The 22969-nt window shown below is 41.6% G+C and overlaps 2 protein-coding genes across 5 annotated transcripts in view; one reads left to right on the plus strand and one right to left on the minus strand.

Moving 5' to 3' along the window:
* The window catches only part of acss3 (acyl-CoA synthetase short chain family member 3), a 52362-nt gene extending 50998 nt beyond the window's left edge, over positions 1-1364 (minus strand). Inside the window, exon 1 of one of the 2 annotated variants that reach the window (XM_055905117.1) lies at positions 728-1364. In XM_055905117.1, coding sequence (XP_055761092.1) covers positions 728-1125 — 398 coding nt within the window. In that variant the 5' untranslated portion in view covers positions 1126-1364. Of the gene's footprint in view, positions 1-714 lie in introns of both variants that reach the window. The other variant, XM_055905118.1, reaches the window with a different exon arrangement.
* Positions 1365-11283: 9919 nt separating this feature from the next.
* LOC129838234 (protein lin-7 homolog A) overlaps positions 11284-22969 on the plus strand; it is a 39958-nt gene continuing 28272 nt past the window's right edge. The window contains exon 1 of one of the 3 annotated variants that reach the window (XM_055905036.1): positions 11284-11436. In XM_055905036.1, the coding sequence (XP_055761011.1) occupies positions 11400-11436 (37 nt within the window). In that variant the 5' untranslated portion in view covers positions 11284-11399. The remainder of the gene's footprint in view (positions 11437-22969) is intronic. The other 2 variants (XM_055905038.1, XM_055905037.1) reach the window with 2 other exon arrangements.

The raw sequence follows: 22969 nt of genomic DNA on the forward strand, positions 1-22969 counted from the left end.
TGGTTTAATGTGACCTTGGTGCACAAAATTAATTCTGACAACCATTACAAAATATGTAACAATTAAGCACAACTGCATTATATTTCACAATTGGATAGTCATAGACTACTGTATGTACAGTGTACATAAATGTATCGTCCACACATATAATGCTTTCAAGTAGTAGGATAAATTCTATAGCGCCAAAGTGGTAAGTGGAGGTAGTGCTCAGATAACGTCATCGGGTCTAAAGGTTGTCTCGCGCCGAACTGCGCATGTCTCAAAGCATGTCCTTCAATATATAGATGTTTTTGACGAAAATGAAAACGTTTGTCACTTTCACAAGGTTGGGAGTAGTAATCTGTTCAACTAGTTAGGTAGGACATTTGCTGAAATCTACGTTGTGCCTTTAGATTTCGAAAAAATGAACAACTAAGGAAGAGTTTTTCACCTCTTTCATTGACATCTCAAACCCAGGACTGGTCTGCTTTGCAGGCGTTCCCGGAAGTCTCGCCACTGGGTTTACACTCTGTGACCCAAGTGTGACTGACTGAGCGAATTCGACGTTACACCGAAACGACTTGCATGATAATGCCCATGTAGTTAACAGTAGCTTTTACCATTGCTTTGTCGTTCACCAGCGGTTGTAAAATGACTAGTATTTACCATTATGCAACAAACCCGTATTTGGCGTTCACCTCATTGGTATCGATGCACTGAAACTTAGCAACATACAGTAAATTGTTACCACTTTGGAAATATGGCGTCCCCATTGTCCATTGTTCGGCTCCATGGCTCAAACCAGGTTACATTCTGTGCTGCTTCACTCCAAAACTGTTCAGGGTCATCCCTCGCTGTTCTGAAAGCTTCGTCGTATGCGTTGGTATTTGTTGTTAATGTTCTGTTACATTGTTGCTTGTTAGTTGTTGACAAAGATGAGAGAACTCTCAACTCACGCTGTGCAGTCGCTGTCCAGGAATTATTGAAATGTAACGGTCCCAAAGTTAGCCTTCTCTCGCTCCTGGTATTTGGAATGGCAAGGAAAGTGCAGTAACCTTTACAAGCAATACCATTCTCTGGTCTGACTTTTGCGATAATGACATTTTTAAAAGTCATACTTAATCTTGTTGGCCGAAAAAGACGCATCTCTACAGTGTTGGTAAACTAGGCTCCTGGATGTGTTTTCTTGGTTAAATCTAGTTTAGACGCGTGCTGCCAAAGCGAAAGAGGGAGCCCTTGATCTCATCCGCAGATTTATTAAGGTGTTTGTGACTTCTTCAAACGCGATAGTGGCTACAGCGTCATCAGAGGCCACTTCAATGGAAATGCAGTAATCTCAAGGAATACGAACTGGATGTGGGAAGTTGATTCAGGGGTAGTGCTGTTCTCAAGGTTAGTCAATCTTGGCAAGATTCCCTTCATATTAGTAGTGAGTGTTTGCACAAGAGAACATGCATGCACTTCTTGTTGATTTTGTCGATTTTAAGAATGAGATAATAGGTGAGATTTGAGACCAACTTCTGCAAGTTGCAACTATGTCCATAGAAATTCACAATCATTTTTATACGTTTTTCCATCAGTTCTTAGCCTACTAATAATTGATTTGGTACATTTAAGCAACAACAACATGCTCAGCTAACTTCCTGTATTTCAACACATTTTGCCATGGTGCAGAAAGAAAAATGTGCAGTTTTATAATTCTACTCTACATATTTTGTCATGAGGCTAAGAGAACATGTTGCAGTTTTAAAGCTAATTTCCTGCAATTCTAAACGTTTTGCCATGGGTTGGGGCGCGTGCCCTGAGCTTGACCCTGCATACCTGTTTGTAATCCGGCCCTGGCTATTGTGCAGGAACATCTACAAAGTATAGGCCTAATAAGAACATCGGGAGTGGTTGTAAAGTGTTACCCAAATTTTTATTTGTGAGCTTTATCAAAGGTTTCCTAATAGGTACTTTAAAGATGCGTTTCTAGATTGCCTTCATAATAAGCAGTTTATAAAATACCTTGAACCATCAAAATAAATTATTTTTGTTTAACTTGAATGTTGTGAAGCCAAGAAATACATTATTATATTCTATCGTATGCTGTTCTGATACAAAATACTTAAGTACATGAACAGGGTGAAGGCATTGCAAATTCATGGAGCATTGGGCACATAAAATATTGTTAATATTAGTCTTATATCCATATAAAATATGAGTTGCTAATGTCATGTTGCTGAATCCTCAGCTCACCAACAGATCTGAAGATAATTTGTCAGTGTACAATAGTATAACAAAACAAAAATAATTCAGCCATTGGTGTGTTGAATGGTGTTCAGTGAGCAGAGTTTGCTGCACACTGTGTACCCTGCTTCAGGCACCTTACCAAAATGACCTTGTCTGTTTATTTGAAACACTCGGAAGTCCTGAGGTCCTTTAGGGTAAAGTTGATCTTAAATGATCTATTGAGGACTCGGAATAATGGCAAATATTGTAGTTAGCAGCTCCTTGGAAAAGCCCAGAGGGTATTTGTAAAATGGCCATATGGAGAGCAATTAAAGGAAATGATGGATGTTCCAGAAGTCAAGTCCTGTCTCCTCAAGCGCAAGAGTGAACACACTGAATGTACTTTATTATTGATCATGATTTCTGTCTCACTTCCCATAGCATTTGCAGCCCCTATAGACCTACCAGAGTGAAGAGCAATGCAATGTGGGAAGTCTTGCAAACATGTTGATTGAAGTGCTTACACAAGACTTGCTTGTGCACACCTTTATCTTGTCACACTGCCTGTGTCTTTCGTTCATTGACTGCTGTCGGCTCAGATGTTGTTGCCCACGTCCCCTGCACTTCATCAATGTCATCAGCGAGTCTCTGGTAATTACCCACAATGCTGCTTACTTCCCAGAAAAAATACCTATCTTGAGTTGACTCTGGTACCTGGAAACAATGATTGAGCAACTCATCAATCTGGCTGGCGTTTCGGTCCAATGTGATTTACAAATGCCCTGACTAATGTTTTCCATTTGGGTTTCTCAGGCATCAATCAATGCTAAACACGTCAATCTTAGACACAGTCTTTGTGGCAACCTGCAAGTAAATGAGTTCATATATCAATTGAATGAAATGTAATGAAATGCCTGGTGTCAGTTGATTCAGTTTGCATTGGCAGAACTCTATCAACAACCTGTATGAAACCTTCCATACATATAAGATCATTTTAGAAGTGCTCAGAAAGTGACTTTTTGGATCTGAATGTCAAACATTCAAGAGATAAAGGTGCTCGAAGTTTACACATTTTGCATACCCCACCATACCACAAGATATCCATGTTATCATCACTGGAAAAGATAACCAACGGTTGAGATTGATATAATTTAAATGCTAACAACAGGGTTGTAAAACTATTTTATAATTTCTGGAAAAACACATTTTTTTAAATTAAGATAATGCTTTAACCTTTAACATCAATTATCCAAAAACGTGTGAACTAAAACATAATTCACACACTGTATGTTGTAGTTTAGAGCCTATTATACACCATCTAAGGTTTTGTGTTGTGCCTGCCATCGGTTGAGACACAACATGCTCTTGAAGACAGAGTGGGTGTCATGTTTTGGCTGATAAATGGGAATAAATAGACATGTTAACATTCAAACATATCAACAATATCAACAATTCCTTCTGGGAAAGTCTGGAGGATATTTCTAAGGATAACCACACAACATGTTATGAATGCAGATGCTGTGTGGGAAGAGCCTGTCTTTTGGGAAATGGCTGTTAAAGACAAGTACACTAAATTTAGACTACCAAACGCCAAACCCCTGTTTAGACCCAATTACCATCTATTAAAAGTAAGTTACTAAATATAGTCCAGTTTGTAACATTCTCTATGAAATGGGCTTTAAATGGTGTAATTTAATATAGTGAGCTGAGCTTAGCAGTTATTGATGTATGTCCAATTTAAAGTGGTTAAATTCATTCAAATGTTGATGACAGTGGTATTACAAATACATATTTTAATCCAGTTTTTTCCAAATGTTGTGTTTACTTTTTGAAAATACTAATATTAATGGACCAATATACCAACAAATCTCAAAATTGATAGTTAGATGCAAAAATGGCATTTCAGCTTGTGGTGCCTGGCCTTAGTGCAGTAAACTCTCCGTAGCTGGTTTGTCTGCATGACTCAACATGATAATGGATTTGTACAGGTTTCTGATCAGCCACTGGGATCTGCACTTCGACTGTTCTCTGCTTGCTTCTCATTAAGGAATTACTGCCATGTCATCAAATGGGAGATTGTGTTTTCATGTACAGGACGGGAGTCTTTGACTACATTCAAAACCTTGGATCGTCAAAGGCTGTCAATTCTCCCAGTGGTTTAATTTGTCCAACCTGAAGCGCTCTGTAAATCCCAGTACCCAGCGATAAAGCAATACTTCTTCCTATAGTAGCGCACCTGCTGCTAGCAGGACATGTTTCATTTTCATTCTGTGTCTGGCACCAGGCATGAACGTGCAGTGGACACTCAATAATCTCCTGTAAACAGGGGCTGCACTGGGTTTAATCATAAGGGCTCTTCCATTCACCTCTCTCCCTCTCTGTTAGATATGAGGAGTCAGTGTGAGCTTGTATGGGACCGAAACGCACTCTCCACTCACTGGCTACTCATTAAGTGCAGGTTGAAGCCTATGTAAAAGTCTATATATAATTATTATTTTATCGTACTGTGATTGATTTAAAACCCAATGTTACAATATGCCAGCATAAAAGTGGATTTATGAGATGATATTTGGTGTAATTACAGTGATTGTCATTTTATACCTCACTGTGTGACTGGGTTTAATGTAGCAGCGCAGTAGATGTTTAGTTTCATTAATCTAAGTGATTTGTCAGAAGTCATTTTGAAGTAGCTACTTCTGAACCATTTCCTCACAGTTTCAATCACATGACTGACTTGCTGTGACTGCGTTGGATGGTTGCCAGTTTATCCTGACACATTTTGGCTTCTCAGAGATCAGAAATACAAACTAGTTGGCTACATTTGACATTTTTAAATGTTAGTCATTTAGCAGACCCTTTTAACCAGAGTGACTTCCAGGAGCAATTAAGGTTAAGTGCTTTGCTCAAGTCTTGCAAGTCCTGCATGTTGGAGCTCGAAGCCAGGGATTCGAATCAATGACCTTTTGGTTACTGGCCGAACGATCTTAACCTCTAGTACTAGATCACGTTTGATTTATTCTCATTTGACACTTGGACGTGTTGCCTGCCTTTTCTGCCGAGACCAGGCTAGTTGAATGAAAGTTGTTGAATGCATAAGGTAAATGCCTCGTGTGTCTGTCATAGTACCACTATACAGGATATGTAGATGGCATTTCCCTCCCTCTCCATAGGGAATAGGATATGTTTTCCAGAAGAGCTGACATGCAGTGCCAGCCTAACACCCACATGTTGACACTGATTTCCTCACTGCTCTCTTTGATCAGCTGTCAACAGCTGCCTGTTGGATGGATTTGAACAGTCTGGAACACCGCGATGGCAAAGCAGAATGTCAAATGAAATGTTTTATTTGTCACATGCGCCAAATACAACAGGTGTAGTCCTTACCGTGAAATGCTTACTTACAAGCCCTTAACCAACAATGCAGTTTTAAGAAAAACAAGACTTAAGAAAATATTTATTAAATAAACTAAAGTTTTTTAAAAAGTAACACAATAACGAGGCAATATACAGGGGGTACTGGTACCGAGTCAATGTGCGACGGTACAGGTTAATTGAGATAATATGTACTGTACATGTAGGTAGGGGTAAAGTGACTATGCATAGATAATAAACAGCGAGTAGCAGCAGCATAAAAGGGGGATCAATACAAATAGTCAGGGTGGCCATTTGATTAACTGTTCAGCAGTCTTATGGCTTGGGGGTAGAAGCTGTTCAGCAGTCTTATGGCTTGGGGGTAGAAGCTGTTCAGCAGTCTTATGGCTTGGGGGTAGAAGCTGTTTAGAAGCCTTCTGGACCCAGACTTAGTGCTCCGGTACCGCTTGCCATCACAAACGTAGCCAGAGCCGACCAAAAACAATGTAGTTCACCCCAAAAAAGCTACTTGCCAATGTTTCCCTGGTGCTTGTGTGTATGCGACATGTCACAGATACTTGTGAATACAGCAACAATATTAGAAGGTGTCCTCTTGTCAAATTGATAACTCTGCTGCTTTTAATAACTACTAGATAAGAAATTCTTGCCTGAACAGGAGTCAGGAGATCCATGCATCCATGTACTGGATCAATTCTCCCCGTCTCCCTGTTGCAGATTATAGCAGGAGGAGGATGGCATCCTGGCAACCAGCTTCAGTGTATTGTGTTGTCACTGATGTTGTTACCTGCTGATTTCAGCCTCAACAACCCCAATAGCAATGTATCATTCCTTGGAAATGGGGCTTGATCAGATCATCTCTGCAACCCTGAGCCTTTTACCTCTTGGATGGTGCCGTCTGCACATAAGCAATGGCATTTCTTTGTTCCTGACTTCCTTAAGTGCTCTCTCTTTCTTTCTTTCTTTCTTTCTCTATCACCTGAAGTAGAAAGTGTCATCAATTCACTTTCAGTTGCAGGGCCTTAAGAGCACTGCAGTCTAATCCCCTCCTCTTTTTAAAAACAGAAATGTTTTCCAAACGCTAGCGACGCAGCCCATATGGATGTGAGTGCATAATCTTCCTGTGTCCTTTTTCTCACTGGCCTTAAGCCCTCCCTCCATCTCACCACTTACCACTCGTATACAATTTGCATCTGCATGCAGCTGGGTGGAGCTGCTGTGCGGTTGTGATTCGCCAGCACATATGGTCTGTGTGGAGTTGATTACAAGTGCAAGTGGAAAAGCACTTTAAGATGAAGGATACAGTATGGAATGGGTTGCTGAAATGCAATCTTGAAAAATGGCACAGCGGTACACAGTAGGCTGCAGAGTCATATTCTCTTCCCTTGTTACACTTTCCCACATTAGAATGGAAATCTACCTGAAAGTGAGATCATTGATTTTCCAATGTATACGTAGACTTCGCTGAGAGGAGCCTAGACATAATTAAAAAAGAAATGGAATCATTTGAAACTTAAACATTGTTGTTTAGTTTATGGGTTCCGCTAGCGGAACTCCTCCCACATTCCACTGAAAAGGCAGAGCGCGAAATTCAAAAAACATTTATTTTTTTTTATATTTAACTTTCACACATTAACAAGTCCAATACAGCTAATGAAAGATACAGATCGTGTGAATCCAGCCAACATGTCCGATTTTTTAAATGTTTTACAGGGAAGACACAAAATGTAAATCTATTAGCTAAACACCTTAGCAAAAGACACCATTTTTTCTTTGTCCACCAACACCACTAGCTATCACCAATTCGGCCAAATAAAGATATTGATAGCCACTAACCAAGAAAAAAACTCATCAGATGACAGTCTGATAACATATTTATGGTATAGGATAGGTTTTGTTAGAAAAATGTGCATATTTCAGGTATAAATCATAGTTTACAATTGCACCCACCATCACAACTCGACTAGAATAAATACACAGAGCAACGTGTATTATCTAATTACTAATCATAAAACATTTCGTAAAAATACACAGCATACACTAATTGAAAGACACAGATCCTGTGAATACAGACAATATTTCAGATTTTCTAAGTGTCTTACAGCAAAAACACAATAAATCGTTATATTAGCATACCACATGTGCAAACATTACCAGAGCATTGATTCAAGCCAAAGAGAGCGATAACGTAAATATCGCCAAAATATATAAATTTTTTCACTAACCTTCTCAGAATTCTTTAGATGACACTCCTGTAACATCATATTACAACATACATATAGAGTTTGTTCGAAAATGTGCATATTTAGCCACCAAAATCATGGTTAGACAATGACAAAAGTAGCCCAGCTGGTCAGAAAATGTCGTGCGCCATATTAGACAGTGATCTAGTCTTATACATAAATACTCATACACTTGACAAAAAAATATAGGGTGGACAGCGATTGATAGACAATTTAATTCTTAATACAATCGCTGAATTACATTTTTTAAATTATCCTTACTTTTCAATACAGTTTGCGCCAAGCGAAGCTACATCTAACAAAATGGCGGCATAAGCGATTAACATTTTTCGACAGAAACACGATTTATCATAATAAATTGTTCTTACTATGAGCTGTTCTTCCATCAGAATCTTGGGCAATGAATCCTTTCTTGGGTCTAATCGTCTTTTGGTCGAAAGCTGTCCTCTTGCCATGTGGAAATGCCCACTAACGTTCGGCATGAACTGGAAACGTGCCCAGAGGTTCAAAGTGTCTCAGAAAGAAATGCCTCAAAATCGCACTAAACGGATATAAATTGCTATAAAACGGTTTAAATTAACTACCTTATGATGTTTTTAACACCTATAACAAGTAAAAGCATGACCGGAGAAATATTACTGGCTAAACTAAAGCTTGGAAAAAGAGCAGGTCCGTGTCTACCGTGCGTCAGGCGCAGCAGGAAAGGGACGCTACTTCCACCTTGTGCTGTTTTATACAGGCCCTGATTGCGCAATCGACTCCATTCAAAGCGTCACCACGTAATGACATCCAGGGGAAGACGTAAGCAGTGTTTGTATCCTCATAGCATTTACAGGGACTTTACAACTGACTCCAGATCAGGGGCCAAGATGTCTGAAATCTGACTCCATGTCAGGGAAAGTGCTGTAGAATGAGTTCTGTTCCACTCAGAGACAAAATTCCAACGGCTATAGAAACGAGAGAGTGTTTTCTATCCAATAATAATAATAATATGCATATTGTACGAGCAAGAATTGAGTAGGAAGCCGTTTAAAAAGGACACGTTTTCCAGAAAAAGTGACAACAGCACCCCCTTTCCTCATGAGGTTAAAAAAGAAATGGAATTATTTGAAACTTAAACATTGTTGTTTAGTTTATAACTAATTGTGCACCAAAAAGTAATCCTGCTAAATACGGTTGAAGTCGGAAGTTTACATACACTTAGGTTGGAGTCATTAAAACTCGTTTTTCAACCACTCCACACATTTCTTGATAACAAACTAGTTTTGGCAAGTCGGTTAGGACATCTACTTCGTGCATGACACTAGTAATTTTTCCAACAATTGTTTACAGACAGATTATTTCACTTATAATTCACTGTATCACAATTCCAGTGGGTCAGAAGTTTACATACACTAAGTTGACTGTGCCTCTAAACAACTTGGAAAATTCTAGAAAATGATGTCATGACTTTAGAAGCTTCTGATATGCTAATTGACATCATTTGAGTCAATTGGAGGTGTACCTGTGGATTTATTTCAAGGCCAACCTTCAAACTCGGTGTCTCTTTGCTTGAGATCATGGGAAAATCAAAAGAAATCAGCCAAGACCTCAGAAAAAAAATTGTAGACCCCCACAAGTCTGGTTCGTCCTTGGGAGCAATTTCCAAACGCCTGAAGGTACCACGTTCATCTGTACAAACAATAGTACGCAAGTATAAACAGCATGGGACCACGCAGCCGTCATACCGCTCAGGAAGGAGACGCTTTCTGTCTCCTAGAGATGAACATACTTTGCTGCGAAAAGTGCAAATCAATCCCAGAACAACAGCAAAGGACCTTGTGAAGATGCTGGAGGAAACAAGTACAAAAGTATCTATATCCACGGTTAAACAAGTCCTATATCGACATAACCTGAAAGGCCGCTCAGCAAGGAAGAAGCCACTGCTCCAAAACTGCCATAAAAAAGCCAGACTACGGTTTGAAACTGCACATGGGGACAAAGATTGCACTTTTTGGAGAAATATCCTCTGGTCTGATGAAACAAAAATAGAACTGTTTGGCCATAATGACCATCGTTATGTTTGTAGGAAAAAGGGGGAGGCTTGCAAGCCGAAGAACACCATCCCAGTTGTGAAGCACAGGGGTGGTAGCATCATGTTCTGGGGGTGCTTTGCTGCAGGAGGGACTGGTGCACTTCACAAAAATCATGAGGTAGCAAAATTATGTGGATATATTGAAGCAACATCTCAAGACATCAGTCAGGAAGTTAAAGCTTGGTCGCAAATGAGTCTTCCAAATGGACAATGACCCCAAGCATACTTCCAAAGTTGTGGCAAAATGGCTTAAGGACAACAAAGTCAAGGTATTGAAGTGGCCATCACAAAGCCCTGACTTCAATCCCATAGAAAATGTGTGGGCAGAACTGAAGAAGTGTGTGCGAGCAAGGAGACCTACAAACCTGACTCAGTTACACCAGCTCTGTCAGGAGGAATGGGCCAAAATTCACCCAACTTATTGTGGGAAGATTGTGGAAGGCTACCCAAAAAGTTTGTCCCAAATTTAACAATTAAAAGGCAATGCTACCGATACTAATTGAGTGTATGTTAACTTCTGGCCCACTGGCAATGTGATGAAAGAAATAAAAATTGAAATAAATCATTCTCTCTACTATTATTCTGACATTTCACATTCTTAAAATAAAGTAGTGATCCTAACTGACCTAAGACAGGGAATTTTTCTAGGATTAAATGTCAGGAATTGTGAAAAACTGAGTTTAAATGTATTTGGCTAAGGTGTATGTAAACTTCCGACTTCAAGTGTCCGTCTTGAAAAATGTTCCTCATTTGCTTTAAATCTATAATAGCATTTACAACTGAAAATGTACAGGCCTATGAAATGCTGTAGCCTACAGTGTGATAGGTCATCTTGTTTCAGTCCTGCTTCCTCCATTGTCGAGGATGTACCCATGGGCATGGGATTGAGCACAACCTCTATGGGGAGGGCGGTATTCCATTTTCCTTGGTTTTTGGCCACACTACTACAGGTCATACAGTAGATTTGCCAAAGCTTTAAGCTGTAGCTGCAACAGGCATTAGTAAAGGCAACAGAGATACAGAGAGTGCCCAGCCCAGAGCCAGTTCCTGTCTATTCATGGGTCTCCTTTCTACAGTACTATAAACACGGGGATTAATCTATAAACCCTACATCATATGCAGTTCCAAGCCATCAATGAAACCTGTTTATCACTTTGTGGTTACTGTAGACTACTATATCAGCCTGAGGCTGCAGGACAACAAAAATCCCCTGCCATCACCCCTGCCAATGAAATTGTCTGTGAATAATTCAATATCAAAATATTCATATCAGCTATTCAATTGGGCTATATGTCAATCCAGTCCCATCCACTCTCAATTATTTGCATAAAGATATTTATCCCGCGGTTGTTCGGTTTGACAGGACCATTGTGTCAGTCCGATGGAGCAGCGGCGCGGGAGGTAATCCCCTCCCTTCCAGCCACTCCCACAGACGAGCTCTGTGCTCTCACTCGCCCGTTTAGCTTGAGTTGCTTCAGATGCTGCAGCTACCGTAGTCGCTCTATCTCCCCATAACAGCAGTCATGGCGACAGAGGTCCAACCGCTCACTCTGGATCGAGGTAAGACGCACAACCGTCGGATTCGCTTTCTTGTTGAATTATTTATGGTTCCCGAAACTTGAGCGAACGATGCATTGGCGGACCACATTTAAGTTGAAACTACTATATGCTATTATTTCAATTTTACATTCGTCAGTTTATATTTCTCTCTCGCTGGATACCGTTATTTGCTGGGAATAAAATGTCTGGACCGTTTGGTGCGCACTCTTCAAAATTGGATAAAACGGCTTAATTAAATAATGCTGTTCAGCAATATTATAACAACTGTGTAATCAACGCACAGTATTACATCCGACTGCATATGAATAGAGTGTATTTATCTCTGTTATGTAACATTCAGTAGAATATTATCTCGCTGTATTCTTCACTTCATGATTGGGAGAAATAATTTATTGGGCGCAGGAATCCAATCACGCGTAAATCCTTACTTCTCTGGATATCCGACAACTTTTGGATGGGTAGGCGTAAGAATAGATAACAAACAGCTTTTTAATTGGTTTATATTTTTCTTGAATCCAATGGTAACTTGGACAGTAATAAAGAGGTACAGGTCCTCACCCCATAGCATACCTGCGGCATTATTCTAAAAGGAGGGATGAGTCCACGATGTAGTCTACCTATAGCCTACGTCATATTTTGAGTAGTAATAGGCCTACTTGCACGCGGACTTCAGGTGATATTGCTTTCCTACAGTAGCCTGCCTGTCCAATGATAACAGATGTGTCACAGCATGATTGCAGGTCATGTGATAGAATATGATTTCATGAGCGCATCATTCAGATGTCATCATTCAACCACCACCGAGATTTCCATTGGTTCCATGTAGCCTACCTATTCTTTCTGATAGCTCCTGGCTATTCTTTCATTTTGATATTCAAAATGGGGACTATGGGGAAATCAGAATAAATGTGTAGCCTACGTTTTAGTCTGTAAATATGTAGCCTATAGAGTGCTTAAAACGAATCCGGTGGTGAAATGCATTAGTGTGGCTGCATGACACAAACGAAAGGGGGTGGTGTTAAAAATAGAGAAAGAGGATACATCTGGGAAAAGTAATGGGTACGGGTCCACTTTGAATGATGTCCACAACCTTCAGTGACAGTAGGAACAACTGTAAACGCCTTGGAATAAACAACTCACAGGAATGTAGAAGGCAAGAGGACATAAACATCTGTCTAAATTGGAAAATTACAAATGGTGACCTCTCTACGTTGTGTTGAACACAACATTGCGCATGAGTAATCGAACCTGGTTGTTATCATGAAGTATGGAATGGATGTAAACCGACCGAGGATCATCAGCGAGTGACATGTCTTTATACCCAAGCAATAATGGATAATATAACGGTTTTATTCCCATTTTATAAAAATTGGCTCATTTTGAATGATTTACAGTTAATTCAATGCTCAGTGGCAATTGGATTCATTATTGCGTGACTGCAGCAACTGAAAGGGGCTCTATATGAGTCAAACGTCTTCAGTATACTGTATATGAGCTGTGTGTGCAAGGGCATAAACATGGTACAGGGCAAAATGATAAACAAGAAGCTCTGCTCAGTTTCCTCCCACCATCATCAGTTCAAAGAATTCAGTAATTAGGGGAAGGAACATTTCTGGCATTGAGATTCTATTGATTAACAGGTCATTCATCATATGACACATTGGGGAAGTTTTTTTCTCCCCAGTTAAAGTGAAATATAAATGCCAGTATAGGTTACTCAACCTTTTCCATTTTGTTTGCATAGGTAGACTAGTGAGTCAGAGCCCCTATCATTTCAGAGAGAACATTCAGGTGGCTGCTGTATCCACATGCTCTGCACAGTAACATTAAGTGCAGTGATCATGTAGGGGATCATAATGATAGCTTTACAGGAGCTGTCATTGTTTTTGCACAGAGTCCTTTGTCGCTGCTGCCAATAGTGAAGAAACACTCATTTATATTGAAAAGAAGCCTGTTTTTTTTGTTGAAAGCAGGATGTGTTAGGAATTTGTCACAAACACACAAAGAGGCGGGAAACTCAGTGTGCTTTGAGGTCATGACTGCACTTCCTGCTTTTGTCTCAGGAAATGACTCAAACGCCACTGTCCTGTGGAGAAACAGCCTGTGTTGGAACCTCCCTGCTCATGGCACCAAAGTTCTCCTTCGACGATTGATTCTCATTCAAACACTAACCGGCTCCAGGCATGCCAAGACTATTTATATTGATAGAGATACTGAGAGAGTTCTCATCAACTGTGTGCCATGAAGTCCTAATAATATCAGTCAGGCTGAGGCTGTACAGTAATCACAGTGAAATGTGTTAGTGCTCTTTTTGCCACATATTTTCAGATGGAGAGGCATTTGAGGCCTTTGTGAGCAGAATTCCTATCTATTCGCTGATTGAGCAGTGTATGAAGACACAGATGGTCAAACAGGTTTCTGTGCTGTCTGAAATTACAGTGGATTTACTAAGAAGCCAAACATCGAGGGAGAGCAGAAGCTTGAAATCTGGAAGTCAATAGTTTTTTGATGCTCTCCGTGCCTGAGTTATTGCCATAATAAATATAGAACAACTGCACATTTCCTTGCAAGTTATCACTGATCCTTTGTTTGAGTCTATTCACAGGGGAGAAAGGGCAACAAACTATAGCCTATTCAGGGTCCTAAGCATGTTGTCTCACCATACTGCAGACAGGCTTTGCTTTGCTTGCAGAGGTCACTGGGTTTGTTCATTGTTGCGCAGCAACCTTCCTCTTGTACCTTGCTTTGGGTGATAACAGAGAGGAGGGATTACAGGTGAGGTGAACAGCCAGCTCAGCAATTTCATCAACGGAGAGCTATTTAGAATGGCACAGCTCTAGGTAAGCTCTCATTAGAACCACATTGAAAGGACATTTCATTTGTTTGGGATGGACATCTGCCAGGTAATCAGTCAGAGGAAGGGAGACAAAAACAAAGTCCAGTGTTATCTGTTTCTGCCTTAGACGGTCCCCATCAGGGCTCATTAGCCTAAGAGTGATTTATTTTCCCTCTATAGTCAGGAATGTCACTGCAGGGCCATTTAGTGTTAATTCACTCTGCTTATGGGGGGGATTGATAAAATGGTGCGTCCATTTAAAAAGCTCTCCTGTTGAGGAGCTGGCCTTGTGTCTGGCAAGCCCCTGCTGGCCTGTTCCTCTACTCATCCAGAGAATGAGCACAGTAGAGGTTTTTGTGTGGTAATTTCAGCGTGGTTGCCAATGGCACAAAGGATACGCGGGTCAAACTGGGAAGTGGCAGATGGCATGGCCTCTCCGGGGCAATTTATTCTGGCATGTGTAAGTCAGCCATTCTGGTAGTGACTGTTTTAAGGCACTGCTCTGGGAAACATTACATGTGGGAGTGAGGAATAGCTCAGACTAGTCTTGAATAAATCAGCTATGAAAAGTTTCTCTATTAGGACCTTAGACGTCCCAGTAGAGATGGAGAAGATGCACCTGCATTGCAGTCTCTGTTTTCATCAGCATCATATCTTAATGAGCCAGCTGAGTTAATTGGACATGCTTATTTACACCGCACAGCACGTGCAGATATTGGAAAATATATTCTATTCAGCTATGCCCTCTATTATCAACAGGGCAATTATGTGAGGATATTGGAGCACTGCCCATTTTTGCAAACAGCTCAAAATCATGTTTAGACTCTTACTCAAGTGTAGAAAGCAGTGAAGCACTCATTGTTTAATACTGCGACATCGAAAGGCTTGGACCCCAGGAAGAGTGTAATAATCCGTGCCTAAGGCAGGACAGCACAGACCTGGTGTGTTTCAGCACAGCAGCATTGCTAGCTGCTTGTTGTGGTCTTCACATTTATTTGTGACACATCCAGACTGATGGCCGCATCAGTAGATCCAGTCATCAAAGTAGAGCAGAAAGTGAACTCAGCGCACTTGAAAGGCTGACTCATTCTGGAACTGGTGACTGTTTTAGACACCATGCTGTTTATAGTTTGAACGTTGTATTTGATCAACATAATACCATAATTTCTGTGGTCGCCCGTTATTGATTCAATTTTAGGAAATCTCAAGGTAACACACAGCACAGTACTATATATTATAGATTTATCACTAAACGTCTTGACATTGTCAGTCACAGAAACAGATTCATCACTAAAAGTCTTGACATTCTCAGTCACAGAAACACATTTACCACTAAACGTCTTTACATTGTCAGTCACAGAAACAGATTTATCACTAAACGTCTTTACATTGTCAGTCACAGAAACACATTTACCACTAAACATCTTTACATTGTCAGTCACAGAAACACATTTACCACTAAACATCTTTACATTGTCAGTCACAGAAACAGATTTACCACTAAACGTCTTTACATTGTCAATCACAGAAACAGATTTATCACTAAACGTCTTTACATTGTCAATCACAGAAACAGATTTATCACTAAACGTCTTTACATTGTCAGTCACAGAAACAGACTATAGTAGACTAATAGCTTATTAGATACGCACTATTAATTAATTGATTCCTCTTGGAAATGGCTCTTTAGAGGACACTGCTTTCAATAACACTTCAACACCACTTTCAGAATATTTCTCTCCCAAAGCTGGGCACTCTCTAAAACACCTTCATTGTTGCCTTAGAACATGAATTAGAATGAGCATACATCTTTTATTTGTTGGCTGCCTCAAGAAATATTTCCCACAAAGAATTCAGATATTATTTATATTGGCCTTTGTTCTATTGCTTTTATTTCTGTCTTTATTACTGTTAGGGACACATACATAGGCCCATTAGGAATGTATTCATACGTACACTGGAGGACGTACAGTATCATTTTGGTTGAAGTTGACCACAGGGATTTCAGTAACCAGTAAGTTTGCTTCACTCTCTGTTGTAATTGGAGACGGATGATAAACCTTTCAAATAGAGAAATGTGTCATTACCCAGTCAGGAGTGATTGTTGAAATAGAAAATTTTAGATGAGAGCCCTATCTGACCGCTCCAAAGAACACATCTCGTTACTTTCAGATCATCCAATCAGGCAATGGTAATGTGTTCTCACTGATGTGTGGCAAAGAGAAGTTAAACTAGGTCAGATGTTTGGCTCGTAGCATCAATGTTCCTGACTACTCAATGCATAGCAATGTACTGGTGTTTCTTACTTTATTTACTTATAGAATACTGAGGCAAGAGACATGCCTCCCCAACTTCACAGATTGAATTCATGTGAATTAGGAGTTGTATGTTTAACTTTGAACAACCATTGTTTTGTATCTCTTGCTCCCATCCTTAATTACACTTCCAATAAGAGCACCAGTGTCACCTTGACACCTTTGTCTTCCCTTGAAAATATGTGTCAAATGAAACAGGATTTTTTTTAAATATTGCAAACGGTGCTCATGCCTTGCAGATGTTCTAATGGCAACATTGATTTGCCGTTGTGTCGGCGTTAAAGCTGAACATACAGTAACTGCTCTTTGAATATTTTCATTTCGTGGAGGGGGGTTGAGTCCCACAGATGTTGCACACATCTGGACCCCTTGAGTCCATCTCTAGAGTTGGTGAAGCGCCAAGGGGGCTGAAGTCTCATTGGAGTGTGGAGAAGAGGAACGACGACGAGAATGCTAATGACTTAGTAGTTGAGTGGATCTGTAGGCCTACAGGACTGGTATCCGGGGGCTTCACTGAGCCACGTTCTTTTAATGAAGTGGAATAGAGAGAGAGAGAGGGCCAGATCCATGCATACTCTCAAGCTCCTCTCTCAGATGGGTTGGAGTGTAAGTTAGTAAGGCAGGCCAGGATGGTGTTGGCTGACTGTGTGTTACCCTCCAGATGTACTGTAGTTATTCATGGAGTGGCTCCGGTTTGGTAACAGGCCACGCCATGTGGGCGGTGAGGGTATTCTTGGTGGTGTGTAGAGCTACTCTTACAGAGCCGTTTGCCTTTTTATTAGTATTGTAGGCTGAGGGACCGTAACACGGAACCCAAACCGGCTGCGCGCGTGCGCCATCGTGCATGAATTTATTTTGTCCACCCACACCAAACGCGATCACAACACGCAGGTTAAAATATCAAAACAAACTCTGAACCAATTACATTAATTTGGGGACAGGTTGAAAAGCATTACAAGTTTATGGCAATTTAGCTAGCTAGCTTGCACTTGCTAGCAAATTTGTCCTATTTAGCTAGCTTGCTGTTGCTAGCTAATTTGTCCTGGGATATAAACATTGAGTTGTAATTTTACCTGAAATGCACAAGGTCCTCTACTCCGACAATTAATCCACACATAAAACGGTCAACCGAATTGTTTCTAGTTATCTCTCCTCCTTGCAGTCTTTTTCTTCTCTGGACTTTATATTGCGATTGGCAGCTTTCATAAATTAGGTGCATTACCGCCACCGACCTCGTTCGTTTTTCAGTCACCCATGTGGGTATAACAAATGAGGAGATGGCACGTGGGTACCTGCTTCTATAAACCAATGAGGGGATGGGAGAGGCAGGACTTGCGGTGCGATTTGCGTCACAATTAGAACTGACTTCTATTTTAGCCCTTGGCTATGTAGACGCTTGTTGGCACACGCGAGCAGTGTGGGTGCAATAATTGAATAATATAGATTTCTACATTTATTTTGCAACGCTCGCGCACGCAACGCGGGCGGTGTAGTTGTTGATGTTAGTGGTGGTGTAGCTCAATATGACCATGGTTTTACTGGTCTGTGTGTGTCTACATAGCCAACTACAAGGTCAGATTAGTAAGGACTTATGGTCTCACTTGGTTTCTTAGGTGATGTGGCTGAATGCACCATGCAGGGATTTGATGTGACGCGTCATTGTAACGTGTCTTATTTGGGAGTCTTTGCAGACAAAGCTATGTGGATGTGACATAACTCTGTACCTGGATTCCCATAGTTATTGAAACTGCAAATCACCCTGGGCTGCCAAGCAAATCTTATACCCTGGGGGTTTATACCCCTTAGATCACACGCAGAGGAAACCATTTGATGTCTCACTCCTCAGTCCTCACACCGTATACACAACACAGGATTTCAGCAGAAATGCCTGACGTAGGCAGCTCCTCACAGGAATGGATGGTGTTCTATTACTGCTGCATGTTCTACAACAATTATCACACAACACTATCCACGGTCTGTCCAAGACATTCTGTCCACAAATAGCCATCTACTTATTGAAACAAATCGACGCGACAGTGCTTGCAGAGGGGATGAGCTAGCAGACCAAGGGAAACAGTGTGGATGATGAGCATGATAAGTGTCACGATGCAGCAAATGAAATGCAACTGCTGGAGAGGGGAGGCTTTTATGACCTATGACCTGTAATAACTCTAGGAGCAGGAGAGCCTCTGCTGTAGTCTAGCCCTCATCACTGGTCTAGGGGGATAACAACTGTCACATCTGGTAACAAGAGGTCCTATTTACTGCTGATGTGTTGGCTGACTGGGCTCAGACACTGGACAGTCTGAATAGGGGAGATAGGGCATGACATTTATGGCCTCGTTACCGTATTTGCGATTTTTTTGATATTCAAATGGTCTAAAATACTGCCTTTGACTGCTTGTAGCCTAAAACTTTTCCGCACTTTTCCGGACTGCCAGATCTTCTTCTCTTTCTCCTTTCAAACAACTTGATACCCGGTCGAAATCCTTCCCTTTAGCAACCAAACACGGTTAGCTTTACTTTTACAAAATAGCTTCTTAGCCTATAACCCAGTTTATTTCAAAGAATGTATTTATTTAATTCCCCAGACAGAAGTTGAAAGCCAAACTACTTGAAAGTGGTGCTGAACAGGTGGAGAATCCCAACTATTGTTTTTGATCAGTGTAGCGTCAAAGTACAAAACTGACCACCAGAAATATCCCACCTATAAACAAAATTCTTTCAGAAATCTTCATCTTTGAAGCGTTGCTCGATGTCGGAGGCCTCGTCAAAGACCTTGACGTGGATGAAGAAATTGGTGCTAATGAGCAAATGAGAGCAGGCAAAAGCGCTCCTGATCTGGCCCTGACCTCGCTATAATGAGAAATAAACACTCGTAAAACTAACCAGGCTGCTTGGAATAATACCAGCAGATTACTGGCCACTCATTAGTGAAATGCTAACTCTCTTTTTTACAGATATGGTACACAATATTGTACAACCTCATTCACCTTACTTAGGGACTCATTGGACTCTTATTCAATCTGATGGAAATTCTGTACATTAGCTACATTACCATTGTAGGGGTAATGTAAAGTAGTAATGAATACTGTTAGATCCCTCCATTCACACTCACAGGTTCAGAGAAAAGTGTCCCCTTTCCTGTGTCCGACTCCCTATGGACCAGCTTTAATTCTGCTCTCGTCTCCCCGTAGTTTAGGGTTCTTGACAAAGTCTGACAGGTCAGGCAACAACCTGCCTCTAGGGTGGACTATACCACCCACACCGAGCCTCAGCCTAGGCTTAGAGTGTTCGGCCAGTAACTGAAAAGTCGCTGGTTCGAATACCTGAGCCGACAAGGTGAAAAAAAATCAGCCGATGTGCCCTTGAGCAAGGCACATAACCTTAATTTGCTATGGCTGACCCTGTCATTTTTTTTTATTTCACTGCACCTATCCGGTGTATGTGACAATAAAACATATATTTTTTGCACATCCTATAGAACATTCTATGCAATATTATCTTGGCTGACACTTGGCCATCCTTACAGAAGATGCTGAGTGGAGTCATGGAGTTAGGGTGATGAATGCCCTGTAAAGATCTCCCTGACAACACTGTGGCTTGCAGTAACCAATCCTGATGGAAATCGACCCCACCATTTCTTCTGGTTTAATGTAATCCACGCTGGTACTCTGGGTATCATGTTCTTTGTCCATGTATACTTGTGTACTAACAGTAAATGTTGTGCCCTTGGATGTCTGTTTGACTGCCTAATACAGGCACAAAACAAACCTGCCTAAACAACCACAGTTCTATGTATGCAGTTCTCCCTCCTCTTACCTCGTTCGCCCTAGGTCTGTAAACAGTAATAGCTTTTCTGTCTCCTCTCTGCCTCACCGGGTTAAACTAGATTGTCTTCCGTCTCAGTCCAGCCTCCCTGGGTTCGGCGTGATGTTTCTAAACATCGTCGGGAGTGTTTACCTCATTCTGTTGGTGTTGTACAGAACGTGGCGCTAGTTCAACACCAGGGTAATAGTGTTTAAGATGACTGTTCAGAATCCTTGCACTTAGCCTCTGTATACATTTGCTATTCCGATGTACACTGCTCAAAAAAATAAAGGGAACACTTAAACAACACAATGTAACTCCAAGTCAATCACACTTCTGTGAAATCAAACTGTCCACTTAGGAAGCAACACTGATTGACAATAAATTTCACATGCTGTTGTGCAAATGGAATAGACGGTGGTGGTGACCGCAGACCACTTTTCAGTTCCTATGCTTCCTGGCTGATGTTTTGGTCACTTTTGAATGCTGGCGGTGCTCTCACTCTAGTGGTAGCATGAGACGGAGTCTACAACCCACACAAGTGGCTCAGGTAGTGCAGTTCCTCCAGGATGGCACATCAATGCGAACTGTGGCAAAAAGGTTTGCTGTGTCTGTCAGCGTAGTGTCCAGAGCATGTAGGCGCTACCAGGAGACAGGCCAGTACATCAGGAGACGTGGAGGAGGCCGTAGGAGGGCAACAACCCAGCAGCAGGACCGGTACCTCCGCCCTTAGTGCAAGGAGGTGCACTGCCAGAGCCCTGCAAAATGACCTCCGGCAGGCCACAAATGTGCATGTGTCAGCATATGGTCTCACAAGGGGTCTGAGGATCTCATCTCGGTACCTAATGGCAGTCAGGCTACCTCTGGCGAGCACATGGAGGGCTGTGTGGCCCCACAAAGAAATGCCACCCCACACCATGACTGACCCATCGCCAAACCGGTCATGCTGGAGGATGTTGCAGGCAGCAGAACGTTCTCCACGGCGTCTCCAGACTCTGTCACGTCTGTCACATGTGCTCATGTGCTCAGTGTGAACCTGCTTTCATCTGTGAAGAACACAGGGCGCCAGTGGCGAATTTGCCAATCTTGGTGTTCTCTGGCAAATGCCAAACGTCCTGCACGGTGTTGGGCTGTAAGCACAACCCCCACCTGTGGACGTCGGGCCCTCATACTACCCTCATGGAGTCTGTTTCTGACCGTTTGAGCAGACACATGCACATTTGTGGCCTGCTGGAGGTCATTTTGCAGGGCGCTGGCAGTGCACCTCCTTGCACAAAGGCGGAGGTAGCGGTCCTGCTGCTGGGTTGTTGCCCTCCTACGGCCTCCTCCACGTCTCCTGATGTACTGGCCTGTCTCCTGGTAGCGCCTGCATGCTCTGGACACTACGCTGACAGACACAGCAAACCTTTTTGCCACAGTTCGCATTGATGTGCCATCCTGGAGGAACTGCACTACCTGAGCCACTTGTGTGGGTTGTAGACTCCGTCTCATGCTACCACTAGAGTGAGAGCACCGCCAGCATTCAAAAGTGACCAAAACATCAGCCAGGAAGCATAGGAACTGAGAAGTGGTCTGTGGTCACCACCTGCAGAATCCCTCCTGTTTTGGGGGGTGTCTTGCTAATTGCCTATAATTTCCACCTTTTGTCTATTCCATTTGCACAACAGCATGTGAAATTTATTGTCAATCAGTGTTGCTTCCTAAGTGGACAGTTTGATTTCACAGAAGTGTGATTGACTTGGAGTTACATTGTGTTGTTTAAGTGTTCCCTTTATTTTTTTGAGCAGTGTAGTTGGATATTTCTTGGATTAATAAAGTAGACTCACTTAACGATTTGACATTTTTTGTTTTTCCCATCTAAGCTATATTATCAACTCCAAAACATAATCTTGCTATTTCTTCTAAGTGGGACTGTGTCACTGTGTTCGACATCAAGCTAAGTATGAAAAATCTAATATCTGTAGTTGATTACAAGTGGTTTGATCACTTTGGAGCGACTCGCTGGTCTTTGCACATGCTCAAGGGATAAAGGGTTGACAGATGCACGTTATCCACCAACTGCTTTTTATTTAGTTTCTTCTAAAACAACTGACCCAATGATTAGTCTGAGCATCACATCCCTCCTCTCCCCTTGCAGCATGTACTCTCATTTCTATCATTGTTCCTGAAAATAATCTGCTTTACTCTGGATTTTTTCAGGGGATGATAATTAGGAGTGGAGAGTTTACTAGACATAGGAGTCAAAGTCTTTAACTTAGGGCGTCATCGGTTTGTTTTAAAAGGATCTAATGACCGCGGTGCCGGCTCCTGCCAGGAATTGCTCGCTGTGAACGAAACGATTCTCTCCCTTGAAGTCCGCCCCCCATTTTCTCATGCATGGAGCAGGCCTAATGCAAACTACGCTGGGATTGCTTTCTCTCTCTCTCTCTTGATCCCCTTGGCCCTGACTCAGTTTTTTTCCATTATCCTCTCTATCGATTCGCTCCGGACTTCTTTTTCAAGGCTCTGCTGTTAATGTAATTCAATGGGGCATTTTTTCCCCCTTCTTATCCTCTCTCTCTCGCTTTCTCTC

The sequence above is a fragment of the Salvelinus fontinalis genome, chromosome 39, assembly GCF_029448725.1.
Source record: "Salvelinus fontinalis isolate EN_2023a chromosome 39, ASM2944872v1, whole genome shotgun sequence".
Lineage (NCBI taxonomy): Eukaryota > Metazoa > Chordata > Actinopteri > Salmoniformes > Salmonidae > Salvelinus > Salvelinus fontinalis.